Consider the following 17,842-nt stretch of genomic DNA (forward strand, 5'->3'; position numbering starts at 1 on the left):
ATCCGTTGAAATTCTAACGAGGGCATAGTGAAATCACTGTGTGCGAGGAGCTAAATCCTGTGTGTGTGTGTGTGTGTGTGTGTGTGTGTAGCCTCAGAACTCAATCCTAGGGGCAATAACGCTTTAGAAACTTAAGTTTTCAGCTCTGCCCCAGCAGGAATATCTTGAGCCAGAAGCTTAGATGAGATCCCCATTTTAGAGAGTCTGGTATCAAAAAAGCGAAACCCATTGATCTCTGGTTTCATGTGGCAGAGACTAAGTTCGCAGGAGAGCCATCTCAGAATCAACAAGGTAGGTGTATCTCACTGCAAGCTTCAGTTTTGGGGTAGGGGAAGGAAGAGTGGCATATACACTATGGATTCAGCTGTAAGTTTCATTCTTCAGTTAAAACTAGTTCAGTTTTTCAAAACCAGAGTGTAAATTATTCCCCACTTAACCAAGACCCACGTTCCTCTCTGCTCTCTGCTCAAAATGTAGGACTTGGAGCAAGCTATCATTCCCCTGACCAAAATGCCCACAGTGATACTGAGTTGGAGAATGAAATCAAGGAAACAGCCAAAAGAGGAAGGGATGCCAGAATCAACAGCAACACTTTATTACAGTTGTAGACCAGCATAATATCAGAATCAGCGACTTCTGATTACCAGCACATATACTGGCTACATGTGTGTTGTTGTTTTTAAAGGTATTGTTATTGAATTATTTTTTACACAAAATAAAAATCAGACTAGTCTACAGAAGAAGAATAAAAAACAATCAGGAACATGTACAGAGGAGGGCAAGCGTATGGAAACCAAGTCTAACGACGAATGGTTGAGGGAACTGGATATCTCTAGCCTGGAAAGGAGGAGAGTGAGAAGAGATAGAATAGCTATCTAAAAATGGCTTACCACTGTGTGGTAAGAATTCACTCCTACACCATCTTGTTTGCTACCCACGTGAAGAGCAACCAGCTCTTGAATAAACCACAGAACCAGGGAAACTATTTTTCACGTCCACCATCTGGATTTAGGGACCCAGCATTTATTATAGCTATTGCATTAGGACAGAGCTCACTCAACTCAACATGCCAGTTGAGAAGGTCTGCCCCAAGGAAATTCAGAATGAAAGGAGAGGGTGCACCTCCACAGGCACATACCTCCACATGTGGTGGGAGTGCCCCCAAATCCAACTATTCTGGACAACAACCATACAAGAAATAAGTAAAATAACCAAGCAAGTATTAGAAATCACCCCAGAATTGGCCCTGCTAAACATCTTCCAAGACAAGAATGCCCACTTACACCACAAAGAACTCATAACCCACCTACTTTCAGCAGCCAGAAGCATAATAGCTAGACACTGGAGAGACCTGTCAGGAATAAGCATAGACCAAGGTACCAAATAGTATGGGAAACAGCCTTACTAGAAAAATTAACCAATAAACTGAAACTGACACGGGGACAAATAGAAGAAGACGCCTTCACCCTGGTATGGCTCCCCTTTATCACATACACAGCCCAACAAAACAACAAGAATCCACCAACAGCATACAAATCAATATGGCTAACCTGATCCAAAACACCCACCCCACTCACACATGAAACAAAGATCACCACAGCAAACCACAAATGAATAACCACACCCTAGGACAACCCCAACCTCTCTCAGGAACATAAGTGAACAGCAGAGAACCTGCACAAGCAACGCTGACACCAAACCCCACATATATTAAGTAAAATAGAAACATCACCACCCCACCCCCACTCACCTTTCCCCCCTCCACCTCTTTCCCCCTATTCTTCCTAATGTCTCAACAAATGAAACTGATTTGTAAAAATGTTACACGGGGGGGGGGGGGATACGAGAGAGAGATTGCAAACACTTTTGTAAATCAATAAGATCTTTGATAAAAAAAATTTAAAATAAGGCAATCTTAAACATAAAACATCTCCTTTACATGTGTCAGGAAAGGTCACAGGTCACTGGACAGAAAACACGCATGGCTCCATCCTGGTATCTTCACCCCTGCAGTCACCTTGGAGTGGCCCCGATGTGCCCAGGCCATTTGACCATTTCTGGTACTGGATGTCCCTCGCTGCCCTGGCAACCAAGCCTATGGTCAGTCTTTCTTGACATTTCTCCATCTGTCAGGAAGCTTCCAAGGATTTCTTCCCTGGTGCTAACTCATGACTGACATAGGAAAACTGTGGGGAAATATGGCATCCAGCTCGTTTCTGCTGCGCCACTGCGCTTCTGTGCCTAGCTCTCTTTAGCTCTCTTAGCATAGTCCTAGCAGAGTTCAGCAGCAGGAGAAACTGTTGCCGTGTGTGGGTAATAAATCAGACTGGACGCAGGCTTCTTGCTTATCTCCAACAGTCTTTAATGCGTAGAAAAACATCGTAAATTAGCCCGGCGAAAGAGCAGCCATCCTTCGCCTCTCAATCAAAACCGAAAGAGAACTTACACACAGAGAAAGATTCCTGTATGTGAACATAACCACGCCTCAGAATGTGAGACATCACACAGAACTGTTTAACCCTGTAAGTTCTGATTCTCCTCACAAAAACATCCTGTCATTTGTGCCACTTTCTGGGTCAGATAAGGAGAGATGGAATGTAGCGTAAAAGGGGGGAGATTCACAAATGCACAACACACACAAAACCAAGCCTAATACATTCTAAAAGGTTAAACACTGAAATACCATTAAAACAATAAAAATATACACCTGGGGTCACTAATTCTTATATCATTCCCCCGCTGTGATCATAACCTTTTCAAGGATTATGACCACACTTTATCAAAGTTATCAATCGACCTATTGGCCTTAGGTACAAAACAACACACTTTTACAACCATTGAATACCACAACATAGCAATATAAAACACAGAATGACTGAGAGGAAAACTAATAACTCTCCTTTCAAGGCTTCCTTTATCTCACTAATCTGAGGAGATCAACCTTTCAGGAACCTTGGGGAAGTATTATCCCTTGCTTTAAACATGATAGTCTAGGTTTTATACACAGTAAGAAGGTCTATTAATAAAGAAACATGAATTTTGTTGCTTCAGCTTTTTTTTATTCCCGGTGTCAAATTAGTCTTCTGGACCCAATATCTTTGCTATTCCACAACAATTCCCCTTTAATGAATCCCTGGTAAGGGCTTTCATCAATCATCAGCAATCTCCTGATTTGGCACACGTCCTGAGAGAAATTATATTCAACATTGCCATCGATTGTGGCAGGTTTCATCCCATAGCACATGAAGCAAACCTGTTTTCTCCTACTCTGGAGTAGAGGACCCGCACCAATGGATGCAAGTTGCAAGAATTTAAGTCGCAAGTTGTAAGCATTTTATTTTCAATTTATATTATTGTGCTCCAACATAATTGCACCCCAGATTTAAGTGTATTTGCATATTTGGGGGGGCTATTGGGTGGTTGTTTTTATTCTTATTATGTATTTTGTGGTTTTATATCTTGATTTTACTCTGTGAACCGCCCTGAGACCCCAGGGTATAGAGTGGTATATAAATTAAACTAGTAATAATAAAAAAAGAGATGCAGACTAAACATCAGGAAGAATCTTCTGCAGGTAAAAGCTCTTTCAAAGTGGAACCGGCTGCCTCAGAAGGTGGTGGTTTCTCTCTTGGTGGGTTTTAAGCAGAGGGTGAAGATGGTTGCATTGTGGAGGGATAGACTAGATGACCTGCAGAGTCCCTGCTCTGATACAATTATATGACTCTGTGATTCCCCCCGCCATGAGCTATTTCATAGAGAGTGAGATGTCTGAAGCTCTTTTCACATTCCAAGCACTGCTACGGTTTCTCCACCATATGGATTCTTTGATGGGAAGTGAGACTCCTCTTGGAATTGAAGCTGTTTCCACATTCCAAGCATATAAACGGTTTATCCCCAGTGTGAATTCTTTGATGGGAAGTAAGGCTATCCTTCCGACTAAAGCTCTTCCCACATTCCAAGCACTGGTATGGTTTCTCCCCTGTATGAATTCTTTGATGGATTATGAGACTGGTCCTCTGACTGAAGCTCTTTCCACATTCAACACACAGATATGGTTTCTCCCCTTTATGAATTCTTTGATGGGACATGAGACTTTTCTTCCAACGAAAGCTCTTTCCACATTCTGTGCACAGATATAATTTTTCCCCGCTGTGAGTTATCTGATGGGAAGTGAGAGAGGCCATATTAATGAAGTTCTTCTCACATTTTGTGCACTGATATTGTTTCTCCCCTGTATGGATTCTCTGATGGTACATGAGACTGGCGCTCTGAGGGAAGCTTTTTCCACATTCCAAGCACTGATATGGTTTCTCCCCTGTGTGAATTCTTTCATGACAACTGAGAACATTCTTTCGACTGAAGCTCTTTCCACACTCGAAGCACTGATATGGCTTCTTCCCTGTGTGAATTATTTGATGGGAAGTAAGACTATCCTTCCGACCGAAACTCTTTCCGCATTCCATGCACTGATAGGGTTTCTCCCTGCTGTGAGTTATTTGATGGGAAGCCAGAGCAGCCCTTTGACGGAAGCTCTTTCCACACTCCAAGCAGGAATATGGTTTCTCACCAGTATGGATTCTTTGATGGACTGTGAGGGTGATGCTATGACTGAAGCTCTTTCCACATTCAAAGCACGGATATAGTTTCTTCCCGGTATGTATTATTTCATGGGAAGTGAGACTTTTCTTCCAGGCGAAGCTCTTTCCACATTCCGTGCACAGATATGGTTTCTCCCCTGTATGAATTCTTTGATGGGAAGTGAGATTGGCCCTCTGACTGAAGCTCTTTCCACATTCCAAGCAGGAATATGGTTTCTCCCCGCTGTGATTTATATCATTGGAAGAGAGGTTGGATTTTCGACAGAGGTTCTTTTCACATTCTGAATACTGATAGAGTTTTTTCCCCAAGAGATTTATTAGATGGGGAGTGGAGTGGGAGCTCTGACTGAAATTCCCATGTCCCGGATATTTAAATGGCTTCTCCTCCATGTGGATTTTGTCATGCTCTCCCTTGTTCTTATTTTCCAATTCATCGCCACCTGCAACAAAGAGAGAAACTGATTAGAGCTTCAAGAAGAAATGCAGGTCTTAAATACTGGAACAACCAGCTTCGTGTTTCTTGCCGAGGAAAATGGCTGCCTCTCATGAGATTGGGCCACCGGTCGTGCCAGAAAATCAGGGATAAGAGGAGGGTAATTAGTCCTGCCGACCCCTCCAGGGTAGGGGGGGGCTATCTCACCCTCAAATTTCCATTATCAGCCACCTGCACCAAGATGTGGGGGCTGGGACACTGGGTGCCGATCCTGGCATGAAACTGGGCACTCTCTGGAGCCACTCCCACAAGCGGGAGATACCTGTTTTCTATAAATTTATAAGATGCAATTTATAAAAACAGGCGTGTTCTGGATGGAAGGAGATTAAAAAAAACAATCTGCCAAACTATACAATTGCTGGACACCAAGCTTTGGACTTCAAAGAGACTCTTCTTTTGGCATTTGGATTAATGAGGTGAGCGGCTGCCGTTCTTTCGTTTACGTTATATTTGCTACTTCACGATTACAAAAGTCCTGAGCAGTTCAGTGCAGCCTGATCGTAGTTTAGAAAGGCAAAATTGGAGAAAGAATATTCACTAACAAAACAGTAGCTAGCCCTCCAATCAAGGTGAGCTGTGGGGTGTTAAAATATCAGATGATGTATGCAGCACTGTCAAACCCCATCAAAATATATTTCTTAGCGATACTTCCCCAAGATGGCGCCGAGGTAAGACGCTCTTATCGGAGCTCAAAGAATTTTTTAACTAAATGCCTTTGTTGCCGGCTCTCCTCCTTCTTTTGGATTTTATTTCCTTTCGCTACTTCGCTGGGCTTTTGAACGTCTTATCTTCTCCTCCTCGGTGCCGGGACTTTGTGAAGTTAATGAAGTTTTAACGAAGGCTCTCAGACATTCCCTCCCGGGCATTAAGGCACTCCCTCCCAGTTTCTCATTGACTCCTCGTGACAAACTTATCCCAAGGATCTTTAAGGACCTCTAATGGGCTTTTAACCCTAAAAACTATAAATCTATAAAACCACAAATTTCTCCCACCACCTCTAACTTCGTGGACCCCCAAACATCTCAGTTGTTTTAACAAACTGAGAAGAAGGGGGGGGATACTTCAAAGGAGTGCTCTAATTGGACCCAGTTTTAAACTCCTCGCAGCGGCCCAGCCAGGGCTGAATGGGAACTGAATGAGATTGCGACCTGAGAACTTTAACACTCTATCACTCCGTTTAGAAGTCTGTTCTCATTGATTTAAGAAGAATCTAGCAATGAGAAGAGCCAAAAGACTCAGATGCTCTGATACAGAAACTGACGCAGAGCCCTCCGGTTTCAAACAGAGTAATCTAGATAATTACCTGCTACCTCAAAAACAGCACATATCTCCTCCCAAAACCTTCCTCAACTCTTTACATGGAAAGACAGTTGAAGAGATATCCCTAGGAATAAATGAGGACAAGGCTACTACTCCCATAATCGAGGCACAAGTGCTAATTGATAGAAAGGTGGAGCTGCTGGAGGAATGCTGCCTAATGACTGCTCAAACAGTTCAAAAAATCTTTGAACAATTACAAAACATCTCCAAGAAGCTGGATAACCCAGATGAAAGGAGGCAACTCACTCCCCTTTTGCCATCCTTAATAAGCCCTGGAGACAAACAGAACAAATACAAATTTATACCTCTAAACCAGCCAAAAACCAGAGGAAGCCCCCCTCACTCAGTCAACCTGATACTGAGGCCATGTGAGATTGTTCTCCACATTTTTCCATATAGAGGGCCCCTACCTTACTGGGAGTCATCCTTCTGGGCCAGACACCATCTAAATCTGCTCCTAGGCCTTGAGGGTGGAAGCATCGACCTAAAAGCAGTCAAGAGGCTCACTAACGATGGACATTCCAAAAAAGTACTACTAAAATTTGGTAGTCATAGAATTCCAACCAAAATCCTAAGGGTAAAGGCTTATTTAGCCCAGAAAGGAATTATTCCGCGTCGACACTTTGAAGATATATCACTCAGACCATTGATTGCATCTAAAAGACAGAACAAGATGAATAAGGCCATTCTACCAGAAGCCGACATCTGCCCTACTCCCGTGGAAGAACCCAGTAGATGGGAGAAACCGCAGCCAGCTACCCGGGAAATCACACAAGAAAAATCCAAGCTCTCAAACCAAGCGACTGTAGCATCAAATAACAGCCTCGCCCTTGATACAATAGACTGGACAGTCCCAGAAGAAGTAGATCTGCTGAGTAACTTTACCAAGCTACCAGACAAAGAACAAATAAACATACTCAGTAAATTGACGAAACTACAGGCCAGATTGACCGAAATTCACCAACAAGGGCAACAAAATGCAGTAGAAACAATACACAATCAAACTTTACACTTACCAGCCCTCTCCCCTAAATGCATAGTCAAAAAGAAAGCCACCAATGGAACTTTCAAATGTATAGATGCAGACCTTCAAATCCAGCCTCCTTTAGAATATGAAATGGCAAGGAAAAACTCCAGCAATGAGACCACAAATTCCTGGCTGAGATATCAAATACTAGCTCTAAACGAAATAGGTACCCCTTATTTAAGTACTACAAAGGACTCTAACATTGCCGAACAAAAGATGACCTCCAACAGACCTGATTCACTGAGCCCAACATCAAATGAGGCCAAAGAAATGGAACTAGAGACTGAAAACAGTCCTACTGTCCACAACAGTCTACCAACCACAGAAATTTCTCAGGAACAAGGAATAGTTAAGGAAGAAAACCAAGAAAGGGAGGAAATTTTAATTTCCCGCACTTTAAAAAAGAATCTAAAAGACCCACCATTATGTTCCCCGCCGAAAGCAGCGACAAATGGCTGTATCTGCACAAGACAAAATCCCTCGCTGGACTCAATAACAGAACTAGAATGACTAAATGCTGTCAACCAGCCATCAACTCAAAAACGGATCCTACGCTTGCTGTCCTGGAATATTGCAGGGTGGGGAAACAAAGACGGAGACCCAGACCTAATGAACTTCCTTAAAGATTTTGAATTAATACTTCTACAAGAAACATGGTCAACTAGAGATATTAAAATCAATGGATTCACCTCCTATACGAAACCCGCAGTGAAAACAAACACGAAGGGTCGGCCGAAAGCAGGGTTCTGTTGCATGATCAAAGACAACTTAGGGTTTGAAATCAAGCAGCTAGGAAAATGCTTACCACTTGCACAAGCTCTACTTTTAACCCAAAAAGACGATACTTTGCTACTTGTAAATGTCTATATCCCCCCAACCAAAAACAACAGCAGCAGTGAAAATTGGTCACAACTAACCTTTTATATAGAAAATTTGACCGATAAATACCCAAATGCCTCACTGATAATAGCAGGTGATTTTAATGCCAGAGTGGGAACCAACAATGAACAACTATGTAGCAAACTAAATTGGAATACTGATAATGATATCGCACATGCCCTGAAAATAGGACGATTCTCCAGAGATAGGGTTGTAAACAACGAAGGCTTACGCCTACTTGAATTATGTAACAACTTTAATTTGCAGATTGTGAACGGTTCAACAAAAGGCGATAGAAGCGGGGAGTTTACATACTTCTCCCCCCGAGGATGCAGTGTCATCGACTATATTCTTGTCCCTTATAATATTATAAATTCAATCATGGACCTCAAAATTGGAACGCGTACTGAAAGCGACCATCAGCCATTATTGTTGTCTATTAACTTAAAGGACGAAACCAAAATAACCAAGTACAATATCATAGAACCTTCTCAATACAAACAAATGACCCAATTAAAATGGTCCCAGGAAATGAGTGCAGCAGTGGGGCAAAAACTTACAGCCAACCTGAGAAAACAAGTATTATCCAACTTAAAGACCACTAATCCCTACAGTGATATTCCGAAAATTTATAATGAAATCTTCCAAATGTTCGTAGAGCTTAGTACTCCACCTAAAGTTTGGGTACTTAAACATAGCGCTAGCCCTTGGTTTGATGATGAATGTTTCCAGCTAAAAAGAAAGCTGCGCCAAACATTTAAAAATAATCGCGCTAAACTAGAGCCCTCTTATCTTGATGAAAAAAGACAATACCATTACATTCTGGCCGAAAAGAAACAGAAATATGCAACCCAAAAATGGCTACAATTACTCGACTCAATTCAGAGTAAAAACAACAAAGCGTTCTGGAACCTGGTGTACGGAGGATTGAAAGCCGAAAACCAACTAACTCTACCACCAATTGCAGAATCCAAATGGTCCCAATACTTCACATCTGTATTTAACAATCTACACAGTGAACTCAAAGGAAATGAGACCACTAAAAATAAAATCAATAAACTCCAGGAGTGGCCAAGGGTAGAAGAAGAGGAAATTAGAGAGATAGTTAAAAATTTCAAATCGGGGAAATCTCCTGGGCCAGACGGTCTACCAATAGAATTATTCAAGACCTATATAGATTGGTGGGCAGAACCCTTAGCTCAATTGTTTACTCTCATAGATAAATATGGGATCATACCTGAGATATGGTTAAGATCAATAATTATCCCAATCTTTAAAAATGGCGACCCAAAAGAACCAAGGAATTACAGACCGATAAGCCTATTATCAGTGATAGGGAAAATCTACGCTAAGCACCTTTTATCTAAACTTCTTACCTGGATGAAAAATCTAAATTTACCAGGGAAAGAACAAATAGGTTTCGCCAAAGGTTGCTCTACATTAGACCACTGCCTTATACTTATGCATTTGGTTGAAAAATATAGATCCCAAAGGCAATCTAAGACATATGCTGCTTTTGTAGACTTTCGTGGTGCATTCGACTCAATTGACCGCCCAAAGCTGTGGAGGAAACTCGCAGAATTAAAAATTGATCAGCGCTTATTGATTCTAATACAAAATCTATACTCTTCCAATACCTGTCAAATCAAACTTAACACCAAAGGTCACCTTTCATCAGACATCCCAAACTCGAAAGGGGTAAAACAAGGGTGTATTCTCGCTCCCTTTCTATTTAATTTATTTTTATCAGACTTGCCAGATCACCTCCAAAAAATAGAATCACATGCCCCTAAACTTAATCAGAAACCAGTTCCTCTCTTATTATACGCAGACGATGCTGTCCTACTATCATTAACGAGCTTGGGTCTGAAACGTCTCTTATATCTTCTCTGATCCTTTACTGCGAATGTAACAAACTCTCTATAAATTATGAGAAGACAAAAATTTTGGTCTTCTCGAATGGTTGGAAATTAGAGAAATGGAAAATAAGAGGGCAAGAAATCCAACAAGTGAAAATCTATAGGTACCTGGGAATCTTATTCCAGAGCAATTTAGGGTGGGCAAATCATCGCACAAATGCCATAAAACAGGCAAAGTGTACCTCATCAGCAGTTGCCCGTTTTTATTATCAGAAAGGTAATCAATTTATTCCTGCGGCCAATCAGATATTTCAAACAAAAGTGCAATCCCAGATATTCTATGGAATCCCGCTATGGGTCCAAGCATATAACAGTGATTTAAAAAAGATTCACTCCAGCTTTCTCAGACGTATTCTTGGACTCCCAGCTGTGATCAAATATGAAACAATGTGTGCAGAAATAGGCATACACACAATGGAATATTGGGCATGGTCCACCTCAATAAAGTACTGGTTACGCTGCCATTTTCGCTGCCCTCCATCAAGTCTGCTCGCTGATTTGCTCAAAGACTCCTATAAATCAAGATGGTATCAGTACCTCGAAAAAAAGATTGAATCTTTAGGCATCGAGCTGGAGCCCCTGTACAATTCTAATGAGCAATACATTTTCCATAATATCCAAACTAGACTAAAGGATGTCGAGAGACAAAATATTATGGCAGCTGTAAACAAAATTTGCTCCCCCATATTCTATGATTTAAATATCTTAGATAGCAGAGCCAATTACGTCACTAAATTAATAATCCCAGCCCAACGTAGGGCTTTTATGCTGGCCCGTTTGAATGTTTTTCCCTCAGCATTTGTCAGGGGAAGATATCAAAACATTCCTAGAAACAAGAGATTCTGCAGATGTTCTATGAATGTCCCGGACACTGTAGAGCATATTCTCTTTCATTGCCCATTGTACAGTATCCCACGTCAACGCGTGCTGTCCCCTCTTTTGGGTGGTCTGGAACCCCAGCAAGGTGAATGTGTGGGATTCTGCCTATCCGACGTCGACCAAAGGGTAACGGCGGGGGTAGCCGAGTTTTTCGTAGCAGTCCTCCAAGGAGCAGGTTAACAACGAAAACCACTGATTTTATATGTATATATATATATATGTATGTAGCCAACTGCTGCCTTTTATATATATTTCAAAGCTTTTATATGTTATTTCCTCTTTTATGGTTTTATTTGCACAATGCCTAATAAAGGTTTGATAAGTGAGTATTTCTTAGCAGATATTATGATCCAACAGGGAGCCTTACCAAGAGAGTCCATGATCCCATGATTCTCCCCCATGACTTCCTTATGCAGAGCTCTCTGGTCAGGATCCAGCAACGCCCACTCCTCGTCTGTGAAATGAACAGCTACATCTTCAAAGCACAGCAGACCCTAAAATAAAAAAGGGAAAGTCTTCTTCTTAGAAAACATTATCTACTACACATTGCTTTGTAATTTTCAGCCTGTTAATTGCTGCGTTCCTTTAATGGAATTGTTTCGTTGTACATTTTAATCATGGATGCCTCTTTTACATGTCTTTCATTGTGTCTTTTAATAATGGGTATTAATCTATGTGTACATGGGTGGAGCTCCACATGGCATTCTTCAAATCAGTCTGCGCAAGCGTCCCTGTTTCCCAGATGGAAGGATCCCCTTTCCTCCCCCCGTCTGCTGTTCTGGAGGGGGAAACCTCCCCAATGCCCTAAGACCAACTTCAAGGGGGGTGCAGGGAGTCACAGGAGGGGAAGGAGGGAGAAAGCGCAACTGATGGGGCTCATTTGGTGACTCCTCGCCACTATTATTTTTATGGTTAGAAGCCTATTTTAATATTAAATGGGAAATCAATAAATAAAACTACAATTACGGATAAATAATACCAGCAATATTCATAAGGCCAGTTAAGGTGAGATGGCTGTTTATTAACCTTCTGGAATTGCATTTTAAGCCTTTGTTAAGGACAGGCATGACAGAAACCAAGATGAGGAGAGGGATTCATCCTGGCCCAGAGGCTCCTGGCTGCCCCGTCCCTCAGCCTCCTTCCCCACAATGCTCCTTCCTCCTACCTGAATTCCTTCCACAGCCACTGCTTCCCCTCCACCAGGAAAAGATGGATGAGAAGGTCTTGCCATCGTCCTTCTGTCAGCTGCAGGACAAAAAGGTAAGTGGGAAGTCTTAGTGCCTGCTTCTCAGAGGTTTAAGCAGCGCAGCACTAAACACAGAAGAGCCTTTCTAAAAGCCTCACCTGCTGAGTGAATGTTGATGTTTGTACCCATTTCATATGTTAGTTGTGCAAACATACATCTCCCCTCCTTTGGGGTCTTGGCCCCAAATGATTAAAAGAACCTACAGAATAGTTCCAAAATGAACAGAATGTGACCAAACAGAGAAAAAACTCCTTCCTCCTTACCCAGCGGCCTCTCTCTGGTGTCCAACGGAGTCTTCTCTGCCTCAGAGGAATCTTGGCTCCTTTCTGCAAACAGATCCATTCCCTGAAAGAGAAACAAGGATTCAAAACAGAGAACGGGAAGAAGGATTGGAAAAGGAATGGCTGAGGGAAAAACTTTAGGGATATCTAATATGATCCACTTAATGTTTCCAAAAATGGACGGGCCATTAGAAGAGAGTTTGGGGGAACTCTCCCTCTTGTTCAGACCACCTTGGGAGTATCAGAGGAAAGTCTCTCTCACCTGCTGCTCTGCCTGCTTCCTCTCCTCTGCCTGACTCAGGAGAAATCCTTCGGCCAGGGCCACCGCCTGGGAACTGGTCTCCGCTCCACATTCCCTCACCCAGCTCTCCATCTCTGGTGGAAGGACAGCCAGGAACTGCTCCAAGATCACCAGGTCCAGCATCTCAGCTTTCGTGTGCCTTTCTGGCTTCAGCCACTGATGGTCAAGGTGGTAGAATCGACCACAAACCTCTCGGGGTCCTTCAGTCTCCTGGTGGCACAACTGCCTGAACTGCTGGCTCTGCACATTTGAGCGGAGAATGTCCTCCTCACCCAGGATCTTCTGCACAGAGTTTTCCCAGATTCCACCACTGCTCCCAGTTTGTTTGGCATGGCCTCTTCCTGCTTCTGGGCCAGATGAATCTTGCTCATCCATTTGGGCTCTCAGGAAGCCTCCAAGAGATCAGAAGGAAGCCCTTGTTCTTCTGCCCTGTTCCATCTGTCCTAAGTAGAGGTAAATCCTGCAAAGCAAATACATATGAAATTGATACACGGTCAGGAGCAAAAAGAGGGTCCCTGACCAAGCATGGGTGAGTTTTGCTGGGAACTAGGGATAGACTACACTGCAGCCCAAACTCTGACCTTTCTTTACAGAAAGAAGACAGAGAAGATGGAAAAGCAGCCAGCATCTTGTCCTCCTGAAAGTTACTACGCAAAATGTGCAGGAAACAGAAATGGAATTTCTGACAGATGGATCAGCCTAGTTGCTCCTGACTTTCAGCGTTTTCAGTCAATGAACGAAGTCAGAACTATGAATGACAAGTGAGGTATTTGTCCCATGTGTAATTTCCAGCAATTGCAATTCAGAAGCATCCCTATCTCCAACTGAAGAGGACAGAGCAGAGCTCCTCCTGCTTTTCAAGCCCTCTAGCTTGTTGGCCTCTTGTGGCAGCGAGTTCTGTAGGTTTAACTCTGCACCGCATGAAAAAATGTTTTTTTCTGCCCCTTGTTGCAGGAATTTATCTATAGGTTGGGGTTTTTTTTGCCCCTCCAGCAGATATCGTACACATGCAGCCCACTACCAAAATCAGCACAATCGCTTTTGTGACTTTTGTGATTTGTCCCCACAAAACACTTCATCACAGGTTCTTCCTATCTATTCAAAGGGCCTCTGCTGCACGATACCAAATGTAAGAATTCACTGACAAATGTACCTGTGTACTGGCTCACTGGGAAAACTTCAGAAATTCATATAGACATGTGAGCTCAGCTACTCAGCAGCCCTTCTGCCTTAGGGATAATTCATGGCATCCTGATACCTGAGTGCCAGACAGGTAGCCATTCCAGAAAGAACAAACCCAGATGAAGACCAAAGGGTGTGATGGGAAACTTGGCTGGGAAACAGGGAAATGTAAATGTCTCTTTTCTTACACTTGATGGGTGTTTGGTGGAGGGCAAGGGGAGGCATGGGGCAGGGTCCAGGATGCTCAGATTCCTGCCACCAGACCTCCCCTTTCATGATGTAACTGTGATGTATTAGTGATGTAGTTTGGGGGGGGTGTAACATTGGGATTAGCAGCTAATAAAAGTTTGGGGGCTCTTTTGTTTGGGGCTTCCACCTTGTTCCACCTTGTCGTAGGTGGGAGTCTTGTCGTGACAGTCTTCAATCAAGACCAAGCCTACTGGCTGCTGTTTTGCTCTGGTATTCCTGGCTGGTGTCCTTCGTTTTTTGTCCAAGGGAGCCCTCAGATTTCTCCATTAACACCTCCATCTTCCAACAGTCCTTATATATTTGCTGCTGTTAAGGGGAAAATATTCTGGGGTGAGAGACTACTCAACAGCCCTGCTTATCGGGGTGCACGTCCCCCGCAGATTCATGCAGTCAGTAGAGGAAGGAAGTTCCAGGCAAGTAATTTGGAGCAAAACAGCGGTCAGTAGGCCATGATCTTTATTGTTGCGCAACAGGTCCCCACAGGAGTAAGAACCCCGAGCATGGGGTGACATTGACTTCTAAACCTTTTCCCCAGAGTACACTTTGAGAGGCATTATTGATACATCATCACTACATCACTAGCATGTCACAAATGGGGAGGGGTACACAAGGACACGGGTGGCGCTGTGGTCTAAACCACTGAGCCTAGGGCTTCCTGATCAGAAGGTCGGTGGTTCAAATCCCCGCGATGGGGTGAGCTCCGTTGCTCAGTCCCTGCTCCTGCCAACCTAGCAGTTCAAAAGCACGTCAAAGTGCAAATAGATAAGTAGGTACTGCTCTGGCGGGAAGGTAAAGGATGTTTCCATGTGCTGCTCTGGTTTGCCAGATGCAGCTCAGTCATGCTGGCCACATGACCTGGAAGCTGTCTGCAGACAAACACCGGCTCCCTCGGCCTATAGAGCGAGATGAGCGTGCAACCCCAGAGTCATCCACGACTGGACCTAACAGTCAGGGGTACCCTTTACCTTTATAACAAGGGTTACACAAGTTCAACATTAGCTCACTTTATCAGACATCTTTCCCAACACCTCTTAAGTACTGTAATAAAATTTTTTAAGGTCTTATATATATAATAAATGTTCATAAATATACCAACCAAGCGCATACACAGATATGTGGACCACATATCTGGAGCAGCACAGGAAGACCGCCCTGAAACCATTTTGATGCCCAAACTTAACAAATGTTTTCTCTGCAAGGAAGGAGAGGGTGAGGGAACCTTCCCATTGTCTCAGGAACTGGGAAATCATTTCAAAGAAATGGCCAGACTAAGGCATTATCAGATAACCTGACAGACAGGAAAAACAACAACATTCAAATTTCTGTTGTAGACCGCCTTTTCTGTGATGTAGGTATGATGTTTGTGGGTGGTGGTCTTGGGTTACACCCCTTCTGTGATGTATGTATGATGTATGGAGGGGTGGTCTGGAGCTCCAGGGCAGGGAATTTAAAATGTCTATATAAGGGCAGGCACACCTGGGTTCTGGGTCCTCCGTGTGAGAGGAGACCCCTGTTGCAACAGCTTTAATAAGGATCAGGCTTACTAGCTGCTTTGCTTCTCAATATTCTCTGGTTGGCCTCTGCTATTTTCTCCTACCAACAGAGAACCCACTTAAGGACTCTATATGGGCTCTTGGAGACCCCATAAGGGAAGAAGTGCAGATTTTGTTTACAACAGTCCCCACCACCGAAAGAACAATAAAACTCTTTCCATCTCCTTGCCCTCAGAGCTTGTTTGGAGATGGGCTTACAGAACACCCAACTTGCTGAACTGCCTCTGGATGTCTCGTGTTGCCCCCCTGGTCACTCCCTGGGTGGGGGGGCGTGAATGCGCTCTCACGCTTGGGGGGTTATGGTGGGATGCCCTGTTCCTGCTGCCTACGTGACTTCCCGCTTCTCGGTCCTTGGAAGGAGGTGGAGCCGAAATTCACCTTTCTTTAAGGCAAAAATGTGAGATTAATTTGCACGCCTTTTTTCTTGATCCAAAGAACTACACACCCACCCACTCCGTGGCGAACAGAGCAGGGATCCAAAGTAAGAACAGAGTTGCAGACTTCTTGCAAACTCGCCCCCTCCCTGGCTTTCGTTTTTCAGGAAGGGGGAGAAACCTCTGCTCCCCGATTTTATTTTGGGGGGCTCCACGCATCTGAACAGGCACCCTCCCCCTGTAGCCCTGGGACCCCCCCTTCTCCCCAATGTACCCGAAGGGGAAAGAGAGAGGAGACTCACCAGATCCCAGGAGACGCCGCAGAGGCAGCGCTTGCACAGAAGGAAGACAAAATATGCACATTCCTCCCCTGGCAGCAAGGGACTTCGGAAGGAGGTGCTTTGCTCTGGACTCTGGAAAACCTGCCTTTCTTCCTTCCCCCTTTAGTAATCCGGCTCAGCTCCTTTTAACCCTTGCAAAGCCGAGCGGAGCAAGCTCACCCCTCGCCCCGTCCCTCTGGAAAGCAGGAGTCCCGGAGGAGCCCCGGGCATCGCGCACACCCGGAGGAGGAGCTTCATTTTTGGGGGGGCCCTCCTGGCTGGGCTCTGAGCTGCCCCCTCCCTTGGCCAGAAACAGGAGGAGCAGCTGGCAGGGAAAAGGCTCTGCAAGAAGCAGGAGTCGCCTTCCTAGGAGAGGAGGAGGAGGGGGTCATCCCGGTGGGTCAACCGATAGTGGGGCTTTCATGCACCTTCCTGTATTTCCCCTTATACTGCCCTGGAGCTCAAGACCACCTCCCACAAACATCATACCTACATCACAGAAAAGGCGGTCTACAACAGAAATTGGAATGTTGTTGTTTTTCCTGCCTTTCAGGTTATCTGATAATGCCTTATCTGATTGCCTTTTCTGGTTGTCTGCCCATTCCTTTGAAATGGTGATTACTAACAACATTCCTGTTTTTTTCACTTCCTCCCTCCTTGCAGAGAAAACATTTGGTCAGCTTGGGAGTTAAAATGGTTTCAGGACTGTCTTCCTGTGCTGCTTCAGACATGTGGGTTATATATTTAAACCGCAGGGTGGGGCAGGGAATTTAAAATGTGTATTTAAGGGCAGTCACACCTTTGTTCTGGGTCCTCCGTGTGAGGGGAGCCCCCTGTTGCAACAGCTTCAATAAAGATCAGGCTTACGAGCTGCTTTGCTTCTCAATATTCTCTGCTTGGCCTCTGTTATTTTCTCCTACCGATACAGAACCTAAAAAAGGACTCTATATTGGCTCTTGTATACCCCATAAGGGAAGAAGTGCAGATTTTTGTTTTCACTGGCCCCAAAGGTCGGCCGCGCCCGTGTAAGGATTTCTCATTGTGCAATGGAATGCTCTCCCCCTCTCCTCTCCCTCCCCCCAAATCTGCTCTGGGCGTCCCCCAACCTTTGAGAGCAGATGTGGAAGATACACAAGGCGCACTGGGAGGAAGGAGAGTGAGGCGGGGACACCTCCTTGCACTAGTGCAAATCTTTTTGCTGGCACACTCATTTAGTCAAAT

At 44.1% G+C, this 17,842-nt stretch overlaps 2 protein-coding genes across 2 annotated transcripts in view; one reads left to right on the top strand and one right to left on the bottom strand.

Moving 5' to 3' along the window:
* Positions 1–17,842, top strand: part of LOC310689259 (uncharacterized protein) — a 163,963-nt gene that overhangs the window by 10,128 nt on the left and 135,993 nt on the right. The gene's annotated exons all lie outside the window — the stretch shown is intronic.
* On the bottom strand, positions 572–17,097 carry LOC310689333 (uncharacterized protein). The gene is made up of 7 exons (XM_083466906.1): positions 16,604–17,097; positions 12,905–13,403; positions 12,625–12,706; positions 12,281–12,360; positions 11,483–11,609; positions 2,544–5,038; positions 572–2,186 (listed from the first exon to the last, which is right to left on the bottom strand). Exons 2-6 carry the CDS (start codon positions 13,316–13,318, stop codon positions 3,798–3,800), a joined length of 1,944 nt encoding a protein of 647 aa, XP_083323032.1. The 5' UTR covers positions 13,319–13,403; positions 16,604–17,097; the 3' UTR covers positions 572–2,186; positions 2,544–3,797.

The sequence above is a fragment of the Podarcis liolepis genome (genome assembly GCF_965112155.1).
Source record: "Podarcis liolepis genome assembly, chromosome: 12".
Lineage (NCBI taxonomy): Eukaryota > Metazoa > Chordata > Lepidosauria > Squamata > Lacertidae > Podarcis > Podarcis liolepis.